Raw genomic sequence first — 17726 nt, forward strand, 5'->3', positions numbered from 1 at the left:
AGAGGGTGCAGATCAAGCGGAGATAAGAGTAACATTCTGAGTCACGAATGTGCAGAATATGGCATGATGGATGAGGACTCTTTAGGAGATGAAATTCCAGCGGCATCAAAAGATCCAGGAGGCAAACAGTAACCAATTCATTTCTCTAAGTCACTCAAAACCCTGGTCTACCACGTAATGAAGAACCTAGAACCTAGAACTGTCCTTAACAACAAAGGATCGAACGGAAAAGGCGAAACAAAACTATTCTCACACAGCCATAATCATCAATCCCTTCCATTTACTTTTCCATTAATCATTAATCTGAACCCATATGAAATATAATGCAAGACCGCAACGTTGGACTTTTCCAGTAATATGGTATGGTGCTAAGTATAAGTTACAGGCAGACAATTTTTTAAACGCAAGTCATAATTGTAGTCAGATGAAGAGTTGTCCCGGTGGAAAATCGGCCTTAGCTAATGCTTAAGGTTAGACGCTCCAATGCGACTTCTTCAACCTGTTACAATACCCATAAGATATTCTTACATGAACTCTTTTTTAAACATAAAAAGAGCTTCAGAACCTACTTGTGCATTCCAAAACTCGCAGGGCTCAATTTAAAAGGTCAAAAAAGGATGAATCACAGCATTCTTTAACAAAGCCTTCAAGTTTCCAAAACTTTGCAGATTTTGCTGTTGTTCAGTTCCCCTGGATGAGTATTACAATCAGATAATTCCTTTCCACCATTGTCTCTCACTGTACCTTCTAGTGACCATATTTCTGAAACTCCCACTCGCTATTGTCTGCAACAGAGACCAAACGTTCAAGTTATATATTTGACCTGCTTGTAAAGGATATCAAACAAAGACTGAGCTAAAGCAAATACCGAGGGGGCAAACTTGACGGGTTTTGAGCCAACGGCTGATGCAGTGGAAATGAAAAGCATGATTACATACGCCTACAAACATAATCAAGAACATGATTAAGATACCAGAATTGTAACAAACAGAACTGATACAACTATTATTAACTTTATCTGCAAAGCTCTTACAAATACACACATGCATTAAGAAATGAAGAAAAAGAAAAAAGACCAGACTATGCAATATGCAAACTCACTTGTTAGATAAAACTAATACAAAAAGAGAATTCTAATTTGGGGAGTAGCAAATAAGACCATTTATGTGGCACAAGCAATATGCTGCACTGTGTCAATTATTCACTTGCATATTAGGAAAGCAAGGTATGGAGAGCTTATATATTCTTCCATTCCCAAGTGACCCCAGCCCAAACAATCAGTTACAGGAAAGTATTATGCAAGAAACCTTAATTATCAATTTAATTCCAAGTTACCCAAAAAAAGAGTCTGTTTGCACAAATACACGAGATGTGGAAATTAGATTTTATAGGGTTTTCACCGTCATCAAAAAGTTTGAAACATCATAGACTATTTGTACAATATAGTTATTCTCAGCCTCTTAGTCATCTTAAACTAGAAAAGGCTAGCTGATTCTATATGCACTAAAGGAAGCATAAAAGAAAAGATAGCAAACCAAACAAAGAGGGAAACCGAGTAGAAAAGTTGAAACATCAAATTATCAAAGGTGCCTCAGGTTTTTTTCTCTACCAAAGGTTTCATAAAAAAATCAACACAGAGAAGAGCAAGAATTTGCTTCCCTAAAGAGGAGATAAAAGATTATTTCCAAAACCCATGTTTGAAAACTTGGAAGAATGAAAGATAATAAACACTTCAGAGATCCAACCTCATCTTCCATGAAGTTTTCTGGAACCTAAGGATGTCAATCAAGAAGAGCCAACGATGAAATAAATATCACATAGAATCTCCGAAAAAAAAAGATAGAATAAGAACTTAAATAGAAAGGAGTTCAATTTTTACATGGGGTTGAGAGAGAGAAAGAGAGTCAAAATTAATACCCATGGACTACATTAAAGTGCAGCAGGCTGGCTAATTCTTCAATTAAGCAGATAGTTTTAGCCATGAGTATCAGTATTAGCATGTTTACCAATATGAAGTAAGTTCAGGCCTTAATAGTAGCAGATTTAGAGCTATTATCTAGGAATCAAAGTTTCTCTGGCAAACTGCAGTTTGCTATTGAACGTTCAACATGGGGAGGTTATTTCCACAAACTAAATTTCACCTAATTATACTCCTGTCACCGGATCTCCCTTAGGCCCTATCAATTGCACATAACAGAGATCAATTTTTTTTAATATTACATTTTTCTTGATTAAATTGCGTGAAATCAGCTTCAAGATTTGTAGATGTACATCTCATCCTTTTTCCTCTTCATCTTCAGATTCCTCCCCAACATTAGGATTCTTTAATGAAATTCTCTAAAGCTGAAAAAAGCAATTACGTATATGAATTCCAGTCACAAGTACATCATCATCCACAGCAGCAAATGTAAACAATCAAGATTTGTTGAAAAACAGTCTACAGCTAAAACAAACATGTTACATAAACTATATCACCCATACATTTGCAGCTAAAGAAGCTATGCATCAAAATCACATGAGAAACCTTTAAATTCGAAATATCAACAAACATCTTTGGCAAATGCTTGTGTTAGGGATTAGATTCCGACACATACCCCACGCAACAGTGCACTCCTCACTTGTGGCGCTAGCTTGATTGGCCTGACACTCGATACCTGCAATCGAATTTTTGTTATTTATAAATCTTCACATAAATTCATCTTCAGCTCACGAATACTGAGAAATGCTTCACAGGAACTCACATAGATCCATGATATGATTCCTGCAGATGGCACAGTTGTCCACAACAATATCTGCACAAATAAACCCAAGATTCCAGACCAAAATTACATAATCATAAAAATGAAAAAACTAAGCAAAGACCTTCTGAATTTAGAGAACAACTACTAGACCAGCATAAGATGATTAGTCTTAATCTACAAACAGAGAAATTAAAAGGGAAGGACTACTTACCCCAAGCCCAAAGGGCAACAGCATTCCACTTCTTGATCTCGAAGCGTTTAGGCTTTTTTGAAGCAGCTGGAGCCGATGAAGATCCTTCGCCGGCGGGAACCATAATCACGTCGGTGTCCATTGCCAGGGACGATTAATCGTGATTTTCTAGGGCTTTTGGGTAGTTCTGCGGAATATTACAAAACCTTTCTTCTATAATTACTAATAGGGATAATTGCAGAAAACTCGTGACATTTGAACTGACCTCCCCTGTGGTTTGAAAAATTACACTGACTTCCCCTGAGATTACTAATCCTTTGTAAATTCAGTCCAAACGATTAAAATATTATTTTAGGGAATGAAATTAGAATTTTTTACCAAATTTATCCTTTGTACTACATGTCCAATGAATGACAAAGTACTACAAATCAATTAACAATTAATAAACTTTAAGGAATATAGTTTATAGGCAAATACACATTACCTATTTAGAGTACTAACTCTTTATGAGTATTTTACTTTCAAACATTTAATTTAATATAAATATTTACGCTCAAATATAGATTTATATTTACTTTCAAATATTTAATTTTTGTTAAATAAAAAAACTACCAATCTTTCTTCCGTAAAAATATTAATATAACACTTTTTCAATTTTAGTTACAAACAATTATGTATTTAACATAAATTAAATGATTCAGAATAAAATGCCCATAAAGAGTAAATACTTTACTCGTGTAATAGATGAAAGTCATAAAGAATTAATACTTTATGGGCTATTTCTTTTTTTAATATTTAATTTATATTAAATAAATAACTTACCAATTTCCTTTTTGCAAGAATATTATTGTAACACTTTTTGAATTTTACTTACAAACATTGATATATTTATCATAAATTAAATGTTTGAAAATAAAATACCTGTAAAAAACCTGTACTTTAAATGAGTAATGCGTGTTTGTCCATAAAAAGCTGGTAACTATTTAAAGTACCGGTTCTTTACGGGTATTTTACTTTCAAATATTTAATTTAATACAAATATTTACGCTCAAATACAGATTTGTATTTACTTTCAAATATTTAATTTTTATTAAATACAAAACCTACCAATCTCTCTTCCGTAAAAATATTAATATAACACTTTTTTAATTTTAGTTACAAATATTTATATATTTAACATAAATTAAATGAATAAAATGCACATAAAGAGCGAATACTTTACTCATATAACGGATGAAAGCCATAAAAATTTAATACTTTATGAGTCATTTCTTTTTTTTTAAATATTTAATTTATATTAAATAAATAACCTATCTATTTCTTTTTTGCAAGAATATTACTGTAACACTTTTTAAATTTTACTTACAAATATTGATATATTTATTACAAATTAAATATTTAAAAGTAAATATCCGTAAAAAACCGGTATTTTAAATTAATAATGCGTGTTTGTCTATAAATTATATACTTCTTAAAATTTATTAATTGTTAATTGATTTATAGTACTTTGTCATTCATTGGACATGTAGCACAAAGGGCAAATCTAGTACAAAATTCTAATTTCACTCCCTAAATAATATTTTAATTGTTTGGACTAAATTTGCAAAGGATTAGTAACCTTAGGGGAGGTCGGTGTAATTTTTCAAATCATAAGAGAGGTCAGTGCAAATATTAGAAATCTCAGGGGAGGTTTCTGCAATTATCCGTTAATAATAACGTCAAACTCAAATTAATTAATCATGTTAGCACTCCTGACTTATCTTAACCACGGGATAAGGTTAGTACAAGTTGGACATGTATTTGGGCCGCACCTACAGCACTTTGGAAGGAGTAAAGGCCCATGTAATTCTATCCAGGATGGATGTTATTTGTCAAGCCTTTAGAGACAGTGACCGAACATGGGAACTTCTGACCCACTTCTTCAGGTTTTTGTGTCTCTTTGTGACGATCCAAATCAGAACTGCCTGTGGTGTGGATTTAGGTGGGCTTCCATGGTGACATTCTGGGATCTAAAAGCTCTTTCACTGCTGGAGTATTATTAATATGAATCCTTTCCTTTTTTTTTTTTTAAATATAGAAATAGAAATGGCAGTATGGGTTGACCGTAGGGATAGATTGTGGGTGTTAACTTAAGTGCCATCCAGTCCTTTGTCATTGTTGCCTGTGGAATCTTTGTAGTGTACACTGCTCTAAAAGAAATAACCACTGGCCAATGGCTCCCTGGCCACCAGGGAGGGACTTAAGTTCCTCTTGAGTTATTGGTGAGGGTTCAAACCTCACAAGCAGCGAAAAAAATCTAAAGTTTGTGTCATAGTACTCCCTTGATTTAGTTGGGTCTGTATACTCACTAGCCCCTACAATAGCCTCCTTGCTGACAAAAAAAAAAAAAAAACATTGCTCTAAAAGAAAAGAAATGAATTAATGATACAACTCTAAAAAGGTACCAATTACTAATTTGATTAAATTCAGGTTGAGTTTTTGATTGAGTTGCTTGTGAGCAGCTTGCAAGCAATTTGGTTCATTTACCCTCTGCTTTTTCTTTTTTTTCTTTTTTTTTTTCTGTTTTTGGACAATTGGACTTTCTTTTCTTTCTTAAAACGTATATTCAAAGGGACATATGTAGTGGCTTTCTGCCTTTCTGGGATGTGCCAAGTTGTAATGTCACAACGCTACCAACAACCTTTTTACAATTCAAATTGCGTGACCGGTTGTCAACTGTCATATTGAATGAGTAGCAGGCTAGCTTTGCCTAAACTCTTAAAATTGGCTAATCCTTCGTTATCGCGGCACTCACATCAATTATAGAGTTAATGCACATATACAAGTTGAAGAACGCAGTTGTTTTATCTTATGTTTTCAAACTCGGACCGGTATCGATTCGGTCGAACTCATAAGTCAGGGGTTAATGGATTCAATGGGATTCGATCGGGATTGAATCGGATGACGTTATAAATAAAAATTATTTAAATTTTAAAATGTTATATGTAAAATACTTAAGAGCATGTTAATATTAATAAAGATATATTCATATATATATTTAACAAGAAAATACAAAGAAATTAGAATGATTAAGTAGCAATTTATATTATTTAATGAACATTAGCAAGTTTATAATTAAAATAATAGACTTGATTGAAAAATAACATCAAATTTTAGGACAACATTTATAAAGTATGAAATATTTGAGGTATATTAATAATTTTTAACAACTTAGGGGTCAAAACAAAATATTGAAAAAATTTTACCTTTAAAAAAAAAAGGGCTTTGACCCCAACGCTTCTTCTGGTTTTCCGGTCAAATCCGATTTTTTGATCGAATTTGACCGAGTTTTTATCCACATGATCTTTTAGAATAATTTGGACCGGACACTTGACCGATTTTTAGATTTGATCGGTCGGACGGCCCCATCCGGTCCAAGTTAAAAAACATAGATTTTATCCGACCGATCCAAGTTTATAAACACAGGTTTTACTAGATGAGATGTCACCAATAAGAAATGAAAATCAACTCAATTCACTCATGTTATACCCATCTTCACATTGAAATCAAATTTTCACATCATCAATCTGTACTTTTTCCTCGGATAAGCGAACTTCCTGGTGGCTTCCTTGAGGAAGGCAGCTTGAATAATAAAGGTCAAGAAGAAGGGGAAAAAAGATACTCCATGAAACGCTAATAAGCTACAAGAAGTTGTTATAGTATTTTAATCCTCTGGCTAAGATCCGCTTGACAATAATATGAGGCGCAAAAGTTGTTGTATGGGTACAGCCGAACAAGAAAAGATTTCATGATATCATCATATCCTCACTCAACATGCCCTATTTTAGAGCCCATAATACGACAGACTCGTTTCTCTCCAAATAGTAGTAGTAGTATGCCAATTTTGCTCCATGCCGTTCGAAAATGAAATGTACTGATTCAATATAAAAAGCCAACCAGCACAGGGCAGTGTTAATGAGTACAACAAGAAAATTCGAAAATCAGGATTAGTCATATGAAGAGACATATATATATGTTCCAAAATTAAAGCCGGAGCAAGAGTTAAGGACGTAAGTAATCCCATAATTAAAATAATAATAATAATAATACTATACTCCATCTTATTATTATTACATTGGAAATATTTATCCACTAATTCGTGCCGATCACAAAATCTCACCACCATGACGATTTTTTTTTTTCCCTTCTTAAAATAAAAGAAGGTGTCTTGTTGTATAGTCTAATAAAGACGAAAAGAAAAGATGCTTTGAGGCACGGTCAACTCCTTTCTCATTTATTACCTTCCCTCATGGGCCTCGTCTCCTGGGACACTTGGCGCAATACTATAGGTGGCATTGGATTGACATAGAAAAATATGTCACCGAGGATTCCAAGTGCCCAGCACTTCGGATCCTCGGTGACATGTTTTCTATGCCAATCCAATGTCACCTATAATATTGTGCCAAGTGTCATGTTATTATTTACACTTGTGTTAAACCAAACCAAGTTGAATTATTAAAAAATTAAAGTATAAATAATAATGGGACACTTGGCGCAATACTATAGGTGGCATTGGATTGACATAGAAAAATATGTCACCGAGGATTCCAAGTGATCTCCCCGGGCCCTAGTCCCTAGTCCCTAGTTCCCCATTCCCCCCTCCATACAAATTAGGCATTAGTAATTACTGCTAGATTTCAATAACACCCATACTGCTGCTACCTACCAATTGTAATGGCCCAAGTTTCCAAAGCCGAAACTGCCCCATTCACTCCCACCAAAATGACCCCCGTGCATTCCTCCTCCGCCCACTTCCGGTGGACGACAGGCCGATGGCGACTGTCATTCCGGAGGAGGACGAAGCTGCCCACCGTCCGACTAGGAGGAGCTGGTGGGAAGAAGCCCCGCAGGAGATTCTTTCTGGTGAGGCTCTGGAGACGTGTGAAGTTGAGGGCGCTGAAGCACAAGTATATTTGCATGGTGAAGAAGCTCAAGGATTATTATGGTGGTTTAGTGAAGGAGCTGATGGAAGCAGGAGGTGCGATGGAGCCTTTCCAGCAGAGAATCCTGATAGAGACTTCATTTGCTGTTCCCGTCATGGGTCTGTCCTTCAACAGCTTCCCCAACAACTATGCCTTAGACCACCACCGCTCAGTTTCAACCCATCCGCCTCATCATCTTCTTCATCATCATGTATAAATTCATACCATTTTCGGGTTCAGTTTCCGTGATCATGTAATAAGTTCCAGTTGCCGATCTCAACCTCTTACTTTTAGCTGCTCCGTCTTCCTTTTCTAAATTTCTTTCTTCTTTTAAGGGGAAAAAAAAAAAGAAGAAAAGAAAAATCTTTTTTTTTTTTTTTCAAAACAAAATTTCGCCCGACAGACAAGTATGATGATAATCGATCACACACTAACAATGCGAACTAAGAAACCGGGAGAGGTTTCATCATGCTACTCTGGTTGAACTCCTAGATTGATCACAAGGTTCGTGCCGGTTTTTGGAATACTTTTCCTGAAATGTTATAGCGCTTTTAGCCTTTTGTTATAAACATTTCTAAACTACCCTGCGTATAATTATGTTACACACTTAAATTCTAAATTGTAATTATCACCTGTTGCATCGACCATTTGTTTGCATGAAAGAAATAATTATTTAAGGAGTTTTTATTGAAAAATGTACGAATCATCCATCATCGTAGGTCTCACAAGTTTTAGTTCAAATTAATTAATCGAGAACAAAATGATTACTGTTTTTTATATATTTTTTATTCCACACTGTTACTTATTTACACCCCGTGAATATCATCATGTCTCTGCTTATCTACGCTTCAGGAGTCAGCAAACTGGTTTGAAGTTTGAACTAGATAACAAATGAAGATGCGCATGTTCACGAATTTAATATTTTTATTAAATGGACATAATAATAAGTGGGTGGTTTTTATATTTTTAACTGCTTGAGAAGTACTGTACTTTTAGCGGGAGCAATAGGTCTGTGGAATAGTTGCTGCAGTGATCGAACGTAGCTGGACAGGCAGATGGGCTGTCATTGACACTTGAGGCATGAGGGTTTTGTTTTATTCTTGACAAAGTACAATCTACGAAGTTTGGCTGCCGCAACGCTCAATTCATTATTGCAATGCAACACATATTATTGTCAAAAAAGAAAAGAATGGATACTCTTTGAGTTGGCTCGCTTGTGAAGGTTGATATCCCGCGTCAGGGTTGGGGGTTTGGGTGGTTAGTATATTAGTTTCCTGTGAGATCTTCAAAAGTTGTCGGTTTTTGAGGGTTCTTACGGAGTTAAGGTTAGGAAAAAAAACGTCCAAAAATCTGTTGATTTTGACAAAAAAGACATCAGTCTCAGTTATTGGGGGGTATGGGGTCTCCTTAGGTCTGGCAGACTCCCTTGTGGAGGTTGATATCCCACATCGGAGTTGGAAGGGTTTGAGTGGTTAGTATATTAGTTTCCTGTGAGACCTTCAAAAGTTGCCGATTTTCAAGGGTTCTCACGGAGTTAAAATTAGTAAAAAAGCGTCCAAAAATCTACTGACTTTGACAAAAAAAAAAAAAGATACTCTTTGAATTGAGTTGAGTCGAGTTGAGTTGGACTCACATGGAGACCAATACCCGAATACCGCACCATAACAAAATATGGTCCAGCTGTATGCGTAATTGGTATTTTGTACAGTACTGCTCAACGAATGGAAAGTGATCGAGCGACGCTTGAAGTCTTGCTTTTATCTCAAGAAACAACAAACAGTTGCCCTGCATGGCAATTGGTACAGTTAGTATATATCGCACTGTACTCTCACAGGACAAACGAGTAATGGACATTGGACAACGACACGACATCCTCTCATGGGTCATCTATTATCGATCTATAGATGCTATCATCTTCATCGGCCGGCCAATAAACTAAGATTGCGTTTGAATTGCATTTTTCATGATTTTTCATAGAAAAATTACTGTAACGATTTAATATATGTGAGAAAAAAAAGATAATAGGGAAATGTGATCACGAAAAACAACGTAATTTTCCGACGAAAACTGCAATCGAAACAAGGCCTTTTGTTCTTCATTTCCGCAAACAAAGAGAGGCGAGAACATCTCATAACACTGTATAACTCATCTTAATTAGCATCCTCTGATCAAGTTAGAACTCGAAAATGTCAACAGCATTTCTTGAACATCAGCCTCTCTTTTATCGAATGAAACCATAGCACTCCAACCCCACCACCACCCCTAGGAAAATGGAAAGATTCTTAGATGACGATGCATTAAGAAACTATTGCCCCGAATGCATCCCTTTCGAATCTGCCCGTTTTTCGTTGCAATCAAAAAATTCATCATAATGCGCTTGTTGTTGGCCCTTTCCGGCGGCAATAATTTGTATGTTCAGGTAGAGTTGTTTTGGGGCAGAAAGACACCTTTTATTGGCGGAGGGTGCAGGGGTCTTAATTAACTTCTCATTGTTTAAGGACTTGGTAGTTAGAGGAGATCTGAAATGATTGTACAAATTTTAGATCCTGATACGGCAATTGATATGTGCATAAACTTTACGGGAACCCGACAGACGGTAGACGATTGTCAATGTTTAATTGTTTTTTTTTTAGGCAATTTTTCAATGTTTAATTGGACTCCACGTCTACACCATCATTCATTTTCTTATAAACCTGCTATCGCTTCAAAAATCACCCGATGATTATCTAAACCTTTACTAATTTCACACGGGTTACATCTTTCTTTACATTCGTTTGGATAACAAACGGTAGCTTTCATTGAGTATGGAAATTAGAACTCATTCCCCTTTTGTTAATATTAGCATCAAATTGACAACGACCTAATCCGTCAAATTCATCCTCATTGTCATGAAATTGCTCAGATATTTCCATCCAATAACTTTGAATTATTTTTTACAAAAAGCCCCTTTATGCTCATAATTAATCATACCTTTTGACTCCATGTACTAAGCACATTCAAGATTAGTTAGAAATGTTTTGACTCCATTTACTAATTGTTTGGATAGAGCTTTATTCCAAATAATTATTTGAAATAATTACTGTAGCATTTTTTGTGATGTGATGTATGTGAGATAAAAAGGTGGTTGAGAATATAAAAAGGTGAACTGAGAAATGTGTTTATGATACAAGTGAAACATTTTTTTGGAAAATTTTGCCATCCAGACATAGCCCTCGAATATATTATTTATTTAAACCAAAAAATAATTTTCATTTTCCTTTGCCAAATTAAATATAACTAGTGTTAAGACCACAATCAATATAATTAGTGAAAAGTTGGGCTGACAACAAAATGAAAAAAGTGTAAAATTGGCTATCAAACAAATGCTCAAATGTTGTCTATTCAAACGGATTTTTACGTACAACTTCTAGTAATCGTGAGCTACATCACATAATTTTTAGTTTAGTATAATTCAAAAAAAAAAATTTGCTGCATTTAGTTGTAAACCAAAAAGCCCTGATCCGTTAAGCGTAGAGTCTTGTATCTTCTCCGCCTCTCTGATGCCTTGTGAGTAGAAGTGTCAAAATGGGTGACTTGGGCGGGTTTGGGTTGGGTAAAATGAGTAATGGGTATAACTGAGTCAACTCATTCATACCTATTTAATTAGATGGGAATAAATGAGTAAGTCAAAAAATGAATTGGATAACTCAATTACCCATTTATAACCCATTTATTTTAACTTTTTGTAAACTCATTTAAATTCATTTTTGCAAACTAAGTTATCAATTTATACTACTCTTTGTACCCATCATTAGTTTTAAATATTTATTTATAATGTTCAATAAACTTAATTATCAATTTTTTTTCATTTATACTCTGTGTCACAAAATTACCTATTATTTAATAATTGAATAATAAGAATATAAAAATTTGAACTAAGTACTATAAAAATTAATATAAAAACTTAATCCAAAAATTTTGAACCCCTAACATTTTTTTCATATATAAATTTAAAATTTCATTTTAGAAAGATAAGAAAATAGGCTAAAATTTATCATAAATTAGTAATGCTGAAAAATGAGTAAGTTAACAAACTAAGAGAAAATAAAATAATAAGATAAAACCAACAAATAATAATAATAATAATAATGAAACAAAAGTAGTTAACATCATGACAAAATAAATAATTTGAAAAAAAAATGGGTGGGGGAAAAGAAGAGACTTGGGGGGAAGAGAATTGTAAATGGGTTAATTGGGTTTGATGGGTTACCCAATAATACCTATTTATTAAATGGGTATTATTGGGTAACCCATTTATACCCATATACAAAAATTTAAGATACCCATACCCATCTATTCATGGGCGGGTATGGGTAAATTTAATTAAGTGGGTTGATTTGCCACCTCTACTTGTGAGTAGGGCTGCAAACGAGTCGAGTCGAGTCGAGTTTTGAACTAATCGAGCCGAGTCTCGACTAAATTTTACCAAAATCGAGCTTGACGAGCCAGCAATTTTCGAGCTCGAGCTCGAGCTCGAAAAAATAAAAAAAATAAATATTTTATTTTTAAAAAAATAAATAAAAATAATATTTTTTTCTTAATAAATAATAAAATATTAAGAATATATACGTAATTTTACTATAAAAATAAAAAATAAAAAAATATAATATACATAATTTGATTATTAAATAAAAAAATATATATATATATACTCAAACTCGCGAGCTGACTCGCGAGCTAACGAGCTTAATATTTTGAACTCGAATTTGACTCGAGTCGCTCGCGACTCAATCCGTTTGCAGCCCTACTTGTGAGTTCTTTTTGCCCGTTGCTTCTAAATTACACCCATGTCCTGACGCCCAAAACAACACAGCCTGTTTAAGTTAGTTAGACAGGTGGGTGATTGTTGTTTGGGCCTGTTTTCTTCTAAATAGGAAACTCGACGAGAAAATTCACATCTGTTGTTGTAGTTTAGCACAAATCAATTGTGACTGCTAGTCGAAGGCCTGTGTGGATAGGTCCAACCCGAGCCCAAATATACAAACAGGAATTATCGAGGCAGAATTGCGGATGCAAAATTGCAAACACGTCACATGGCCGCGCCCTCTCCCCTGCCCAAGTGTTCCCCACGGCCCCCACAATGTGTCCACGAGAGCTAATAAAATAAATGTGTGATTAATAAAAAAATATAATTAATAATTTAATATAAATATATTAGTATAACTGATCAATAATTTTTATTATTATAAATATATAATTATTAGTATAACTAATAATAGTAATTATATTACATATACATAATCTGATACTTATAAGTCACTCCTATAACTAAAAATATTAAATATTTACATTTATATTTAGGCGGGTGACAGAGCCTTGCCCCATTTTTCAACTAGGGAGAAAATGACCTCCCACTACGTCTCATTCCCACCCCATCAATTCTTCGTGAGTACCCACTCCAACTATCATCCTGTGGATGAAAAGAATATATTTAGCGCCCTTTGTTTTTTTTTTTTTTTGGTGAAACTATGTCCTTAATCAATCTACATCATGAGATATTTTTCACCATTAACAAAGTCCCTATTCGTTAATCGAACTCAAAAATAATCTATGCATATTCACAAAATATTTTTCTTCTTTGCTAGAAATTTTTTTGTGTTTTGGATAAAGTATTATTTGAAATAATTACTGTAACACTTGTTGTGATATGTGAGATAAAAAATAGTTTGGAATATAAAAAAATTAGATTGAAAAATGTGTTTATGATGCAAGCAAAATATTATTTGAGATAAATTTGTAATCCAAACACGCTCGATCGATCAAACTCTCCTATGAAATCAACCACAATCAACAATTTATACACCGATGCGTTAATTAAAATCTTCTCACGTGTAAACTAATACATGCACATATGAATATATGATGCCATTAAGTCATGCACATTTTCATAGAATTCAACTTTCCCATTCGGCCATGTCACATTTGCCATTGTATTCCCCTTGAAAATCTTAACTACATCCTCGCAGTCTATAGATTCATACGCGTTCGACTAACTTTAAGCAAACCCGCGGCAAAGCAGACAAGTTCAAACGTTACAAACGACTAACGACGAAGAAGTAAGAACGAGGCCGAATATAAACATGCTTAAATGCTACTACTACGCAGTAAAGTTTTGTGTATTCTCAATTTTTTTTTTGTTTTTCATTTCTTCGATAGTGATCAAATGATTTTTTTTTTTTTAATCTTCTTCTTATAAATATCGGTTTGGGTTTGTTCATGACTTTGTTCGACCGCTGAATACTAACAATTTTTACTTTTTTGTGTGTGGAGGATCGGGGAACAACGTGGCTTTTTCATCATCCCAAATCCACAAGCAATTAATTCAACTTACTGCTGGACATTCCGAGTTAACATCACAAGACTTCCGATGCCAGTTACCTTTCAATACCAACACAACGGTGAAAACACTGAGGAGAAGATTGGAAAAAAAAAATCAATATTTTCTGATCAATATGGAGTCGTACTAACACCATTTTCAAATTAAAAAAAAAAAAAAACAAAGAAGCATACTGAAATGTTGACTACATAAATCCAGAGAGCCCTCACGTAGGTTGGCTCAGATTTTAAGAACTCACGGGCTAACAAAATAAACTCAGATGCGATCATTACTGTTTTCGCTTGGGAATTGAAATTTCACGTGTTAGATGTGAGATCCAACACAAAAAAATGGTCCGACCGAAGTGAAAGATGAAAAAGTTGAAAACGATCACTAATTTAATTGGTTCAATTCATTTGGGTCCCTACCGAATGATATTTTTGTTGACATGGCTCCCAACAGGTCCGGCCATTAACACGTGTATATCGTATTTCTGGCTGAAATAAATGAATAATTCATCAAAAGAGAGATTGGCCCCAAGAAACTAAAAATGATCGCAGCATGGTGGGGCCTTGCATGATTACGGAGCTCTTGTTTTGTAGCAGCGAGTTTCTGTCTTGTGAGTTGTGGCTTGTGATTGCGGGCGGAAAGAACACTAGATTTGGTCAATGGTTTTAACTTTTACCCACAGTTATATTAAAATCCGTCAGCAGAAATTGTCGATAGTTTGGGTTTTTTTTTTCTTCTTCTGATGAATTTCCTATATTCTTCTCGGGGACGATGGTATGCCGCCAAGTGCCTATGCCCATCCAAAAAGCGAACATGTTTTTTTTTTTTTTTTTTCCCAAACGGTAACATTAATTGTATTAAGCATCAACAAGTACAAAGTCAGAGCAACTGCTCCGGTAAATCTGCCTGAACTAATTCAAGCAGCCACGCTGAAAAGCTAAGCTTCCATTCAGCTACATCAATCAGAGTTATAGCAAACTTTGGTAAATAGTGACTTACATAGTTGTTGCTCCTTCTAGTATAGGAAAAACAACATTGGTCAAATTCTTTCATCATCCTCCAAATATCCAACTGAATAATGGCTATGCTGACTTCCTCTTCCCTTGCATTGATTTTGTCTACCACGTGCTTACAGTCTGATTCCAGTTCCGCGTTCCTCCAACCCATTTGTTTAGCTAGTACCATAGCTTCTCGTATTGCCAGAGCTTCCTCCACCTGTACCTCAGCACAACCTTCAGTTGGTCTCGCCCATGCACCTGCCAATTCCCCTGAGCTGTTCCTGGCCGCTATACCCCACCCTGCCTTGTTGAGTTTTTGGTCCAGCCCGCTTGCGGTGTATCCCATCTCCTACCCTTTTCCTGCTCTCCAGCCACCAGGTTGTCATGTTTTGCTCCCCCCCCCCCCCTTGTGCCAGATGAAATTCATTCCATTCCATCAGGGCTTTGTTAATCACCACCATTGGCTCGCTGCTCCTGTTATTGAACTGCTTCTAAAAGCGAACATGTTAAGAAGATCCAAATTTCGTGCTCCTGCAGGTCCATCCAGTACGGAAATGTTAGCTAAAGTTGATGCGCATTTTAGTCCATTCTAGTGGCTGAAACACGACACGCTGATTTGATATGTAATATTCCGTCTCACATTAAAAAGTCAAATGCCGTGAAACAAATGTATGTGTTGTGTCTAAACACTCAACTCGTATTATTTAGAATATCCATTTTGGTCTAACGATGACAGAATTTAAATACTTTGTTGAAACTGCGATCGCGTCTTGGACATGCAGGTCCCAGGCTTGACCCGTTCTCGAAATTGGGTCAACTAAATGCAGGAATACTCCCTCCTTACGGAGATTATGGTTTTGTCAATTGGTTGGCAGTCGCGCGGCCCAAACACGGGCAACTTCGTGCCTGAGAAGAAATAGACTCAAATAGTACTTACGTACTATGATGGTCAATTGAATTGAACATCCCCGTTTATTCTGACGACGAGGTTACACAAAAGATAAAATGACAGATATCAAATGGGAGACCATTTACTTACACTCCATCGCCTCAAACCAAACCATTCGACCCATACCTGCCCCAAAACAAAGCCTAGCCGATTACTGACCGACGCAACGCAAGTGCGTGTACGTGGAGAAAGTGAATTGTTCTAATAGTCAGCGTTTTGACTTGTCAAAACTCTAACATGGGAATGCATTGCATTGCATTGTGTGACACGATACTGGACGGAAGGAATTCGGGTCAAAATGACGAACAGTTTGCTGATCCTTCTGCGGTCCGACTGTTGACCCCCTAAACCTAAACACTAATAAGAATTTCAAGGAAATTCAATGGTCCGAGCAAAAGGGGCATCCTCCGGTCTCGGCTGCTCTCGACCTCATTGGCAGGACCTCACCAATAACAAAGGGGGAGAGAGAGAGAGAGAGAGAGGAAAATTAAAAAAAAAAAAAAAAAAGAAGAAGAAGAAAAGAAGAAGTCGTACTGCTATTTATTTCTACAAGTAACCCTTTAAGGTCAAAATTAGAATTTCATTGTTCGACAGGTCCAGTTTCACTATGGCTAATTGTCTACTGGTAGTCTCTTTCTTTTTCTTTCTCGCTGCATGCAGCAGCTTTACTTTTCTCATTAGCAGCGGGTTCAAACGTCAAACCCTGCCAGAGAAAATACGCTGATTTTTTTTTTTTTTTTTTTGTGGGGGGGGTTCCTGGTATACCTAATAGCTGTCTATTTCTTTCCTCCATGGTTTCGTATTTGTAGCATCTTGTTACGTACGTTCTGGGCAAGAAAATGGGTTCGAACTATTCTTCTCATACTACGTTAATGAGATGTGGCTCTGGGGACATAGTACGGCACTCCTCCTCTTTATCAAGTATTAACTAAAAATCGGAGGATCAATAATGTATCCATCAGCAAACATTAAGCTTAGCAAAGCATGAAGCCCACCTCCTCCAAACCATGCTGTAATCTACACATGCCATTACCTTCCTAATATAATATACTATGATAACCTCATCATCGTCATCTGATCTACGCAGTTTGTTGATTTTAGTAATTCGTACTGTCAAGACAGAAAGCAGTATACAATATTGGGTTTGGTAGACTCATCCAAATCCTACCACAAAAATATACAAAGGATATAAAGAAAAAGTGAGAATGAAGGAACCTTAAAGAGAGAGCTCGCGTATCCGTTTATCTATATGTATTTCACTAAAAGGCACAATCCTTATTCCTTAGGAAGTTGGATTGCATTTTCTAGGATTTTTTTTTTAAAAAAAAAATTATTATAATATTTTGATGTATGTGAGAAAAAAAATAATACGAAAATATGAACATAAAAAACGATGCAATTTTCCGGCGAAAAAACGTCTGTCCAAACAAGGCTAAAGGACCTTTTCAAAAGCGTGAACTAAGAAACCATTGACGGACCAAACTCCCAAGCCTTGTGAGCAGCCACCAACCAACCGCATGGAA

The 17726-nt window shown here is 35.5% G+C and overlaps 2 protein-coding genes across 3 annotated transcripts; both read right to left on the bottom strand.

The window, feature by feature from the left end:
* Positions 1-314: 314 nt before the first annotated feature.
* LOC113743034 (RING-box protein 1a-like) lies at positions 315-3146 on the bottom strand. 2 transcript variants are annotated; one of them, XR_003460946.2, is made up of 6 exons: positions 2953-3146; positions 2742-2792; positions 2595-2654; positions 869-940; positions 570-785; positions 315-499 (listed from the first exon to the last, which is right to left on the bottom strand). XR_003460946.2 is itself a non-coding variant. In XM_027271090.2 (5 exons), exons 1-5 carry the CDS (start codon positions 3071-3073, stop codon positions 748-750), a joined length of 342 nt encoding a protein of 113 aa, XP_027126891.1. In that variant the 5' UTR covers positions 3074-3146; the 3' UTR covers positions 315-747. The 2 variants fall into 2 exon arrangements, 1 of the variants encoding a protein (XP_027126891.1); XM_027271090.2 differs by having other exon boundaries at positions 315-785.
* An 11989-nt stretch (positions 3147-15135) lies between these two features.
* Positions 15136-15600, bottom strand: LOC113742376 (uncharacterized). The gene has a single exon (XM_027270214.1). The coding sequence runs from the start codon at positions 15598-15600 to the stop codon at positions 15136-15138; it is 465 nt and encodes a 154-aa protein (XP_027126015.1).
* Between the last annotated feature and the right edge of the window lie 2126 nt (positions 15601-17726).

This window comes from Coffea arabica, chromosome 4c (genome assembly GCF_036785885.1).
Source record: "Coffea arabica cultivar ET-39 chromosome 4c, Coffea Arabica ET-39 HiFi, whole genome shotgun sequence".
NCBI lineage: Eukaryota > Viridiplantae > Streptophyta > Magnoliopsida > Gentianales > Rubiaceae > Coffea > Coffea arabica.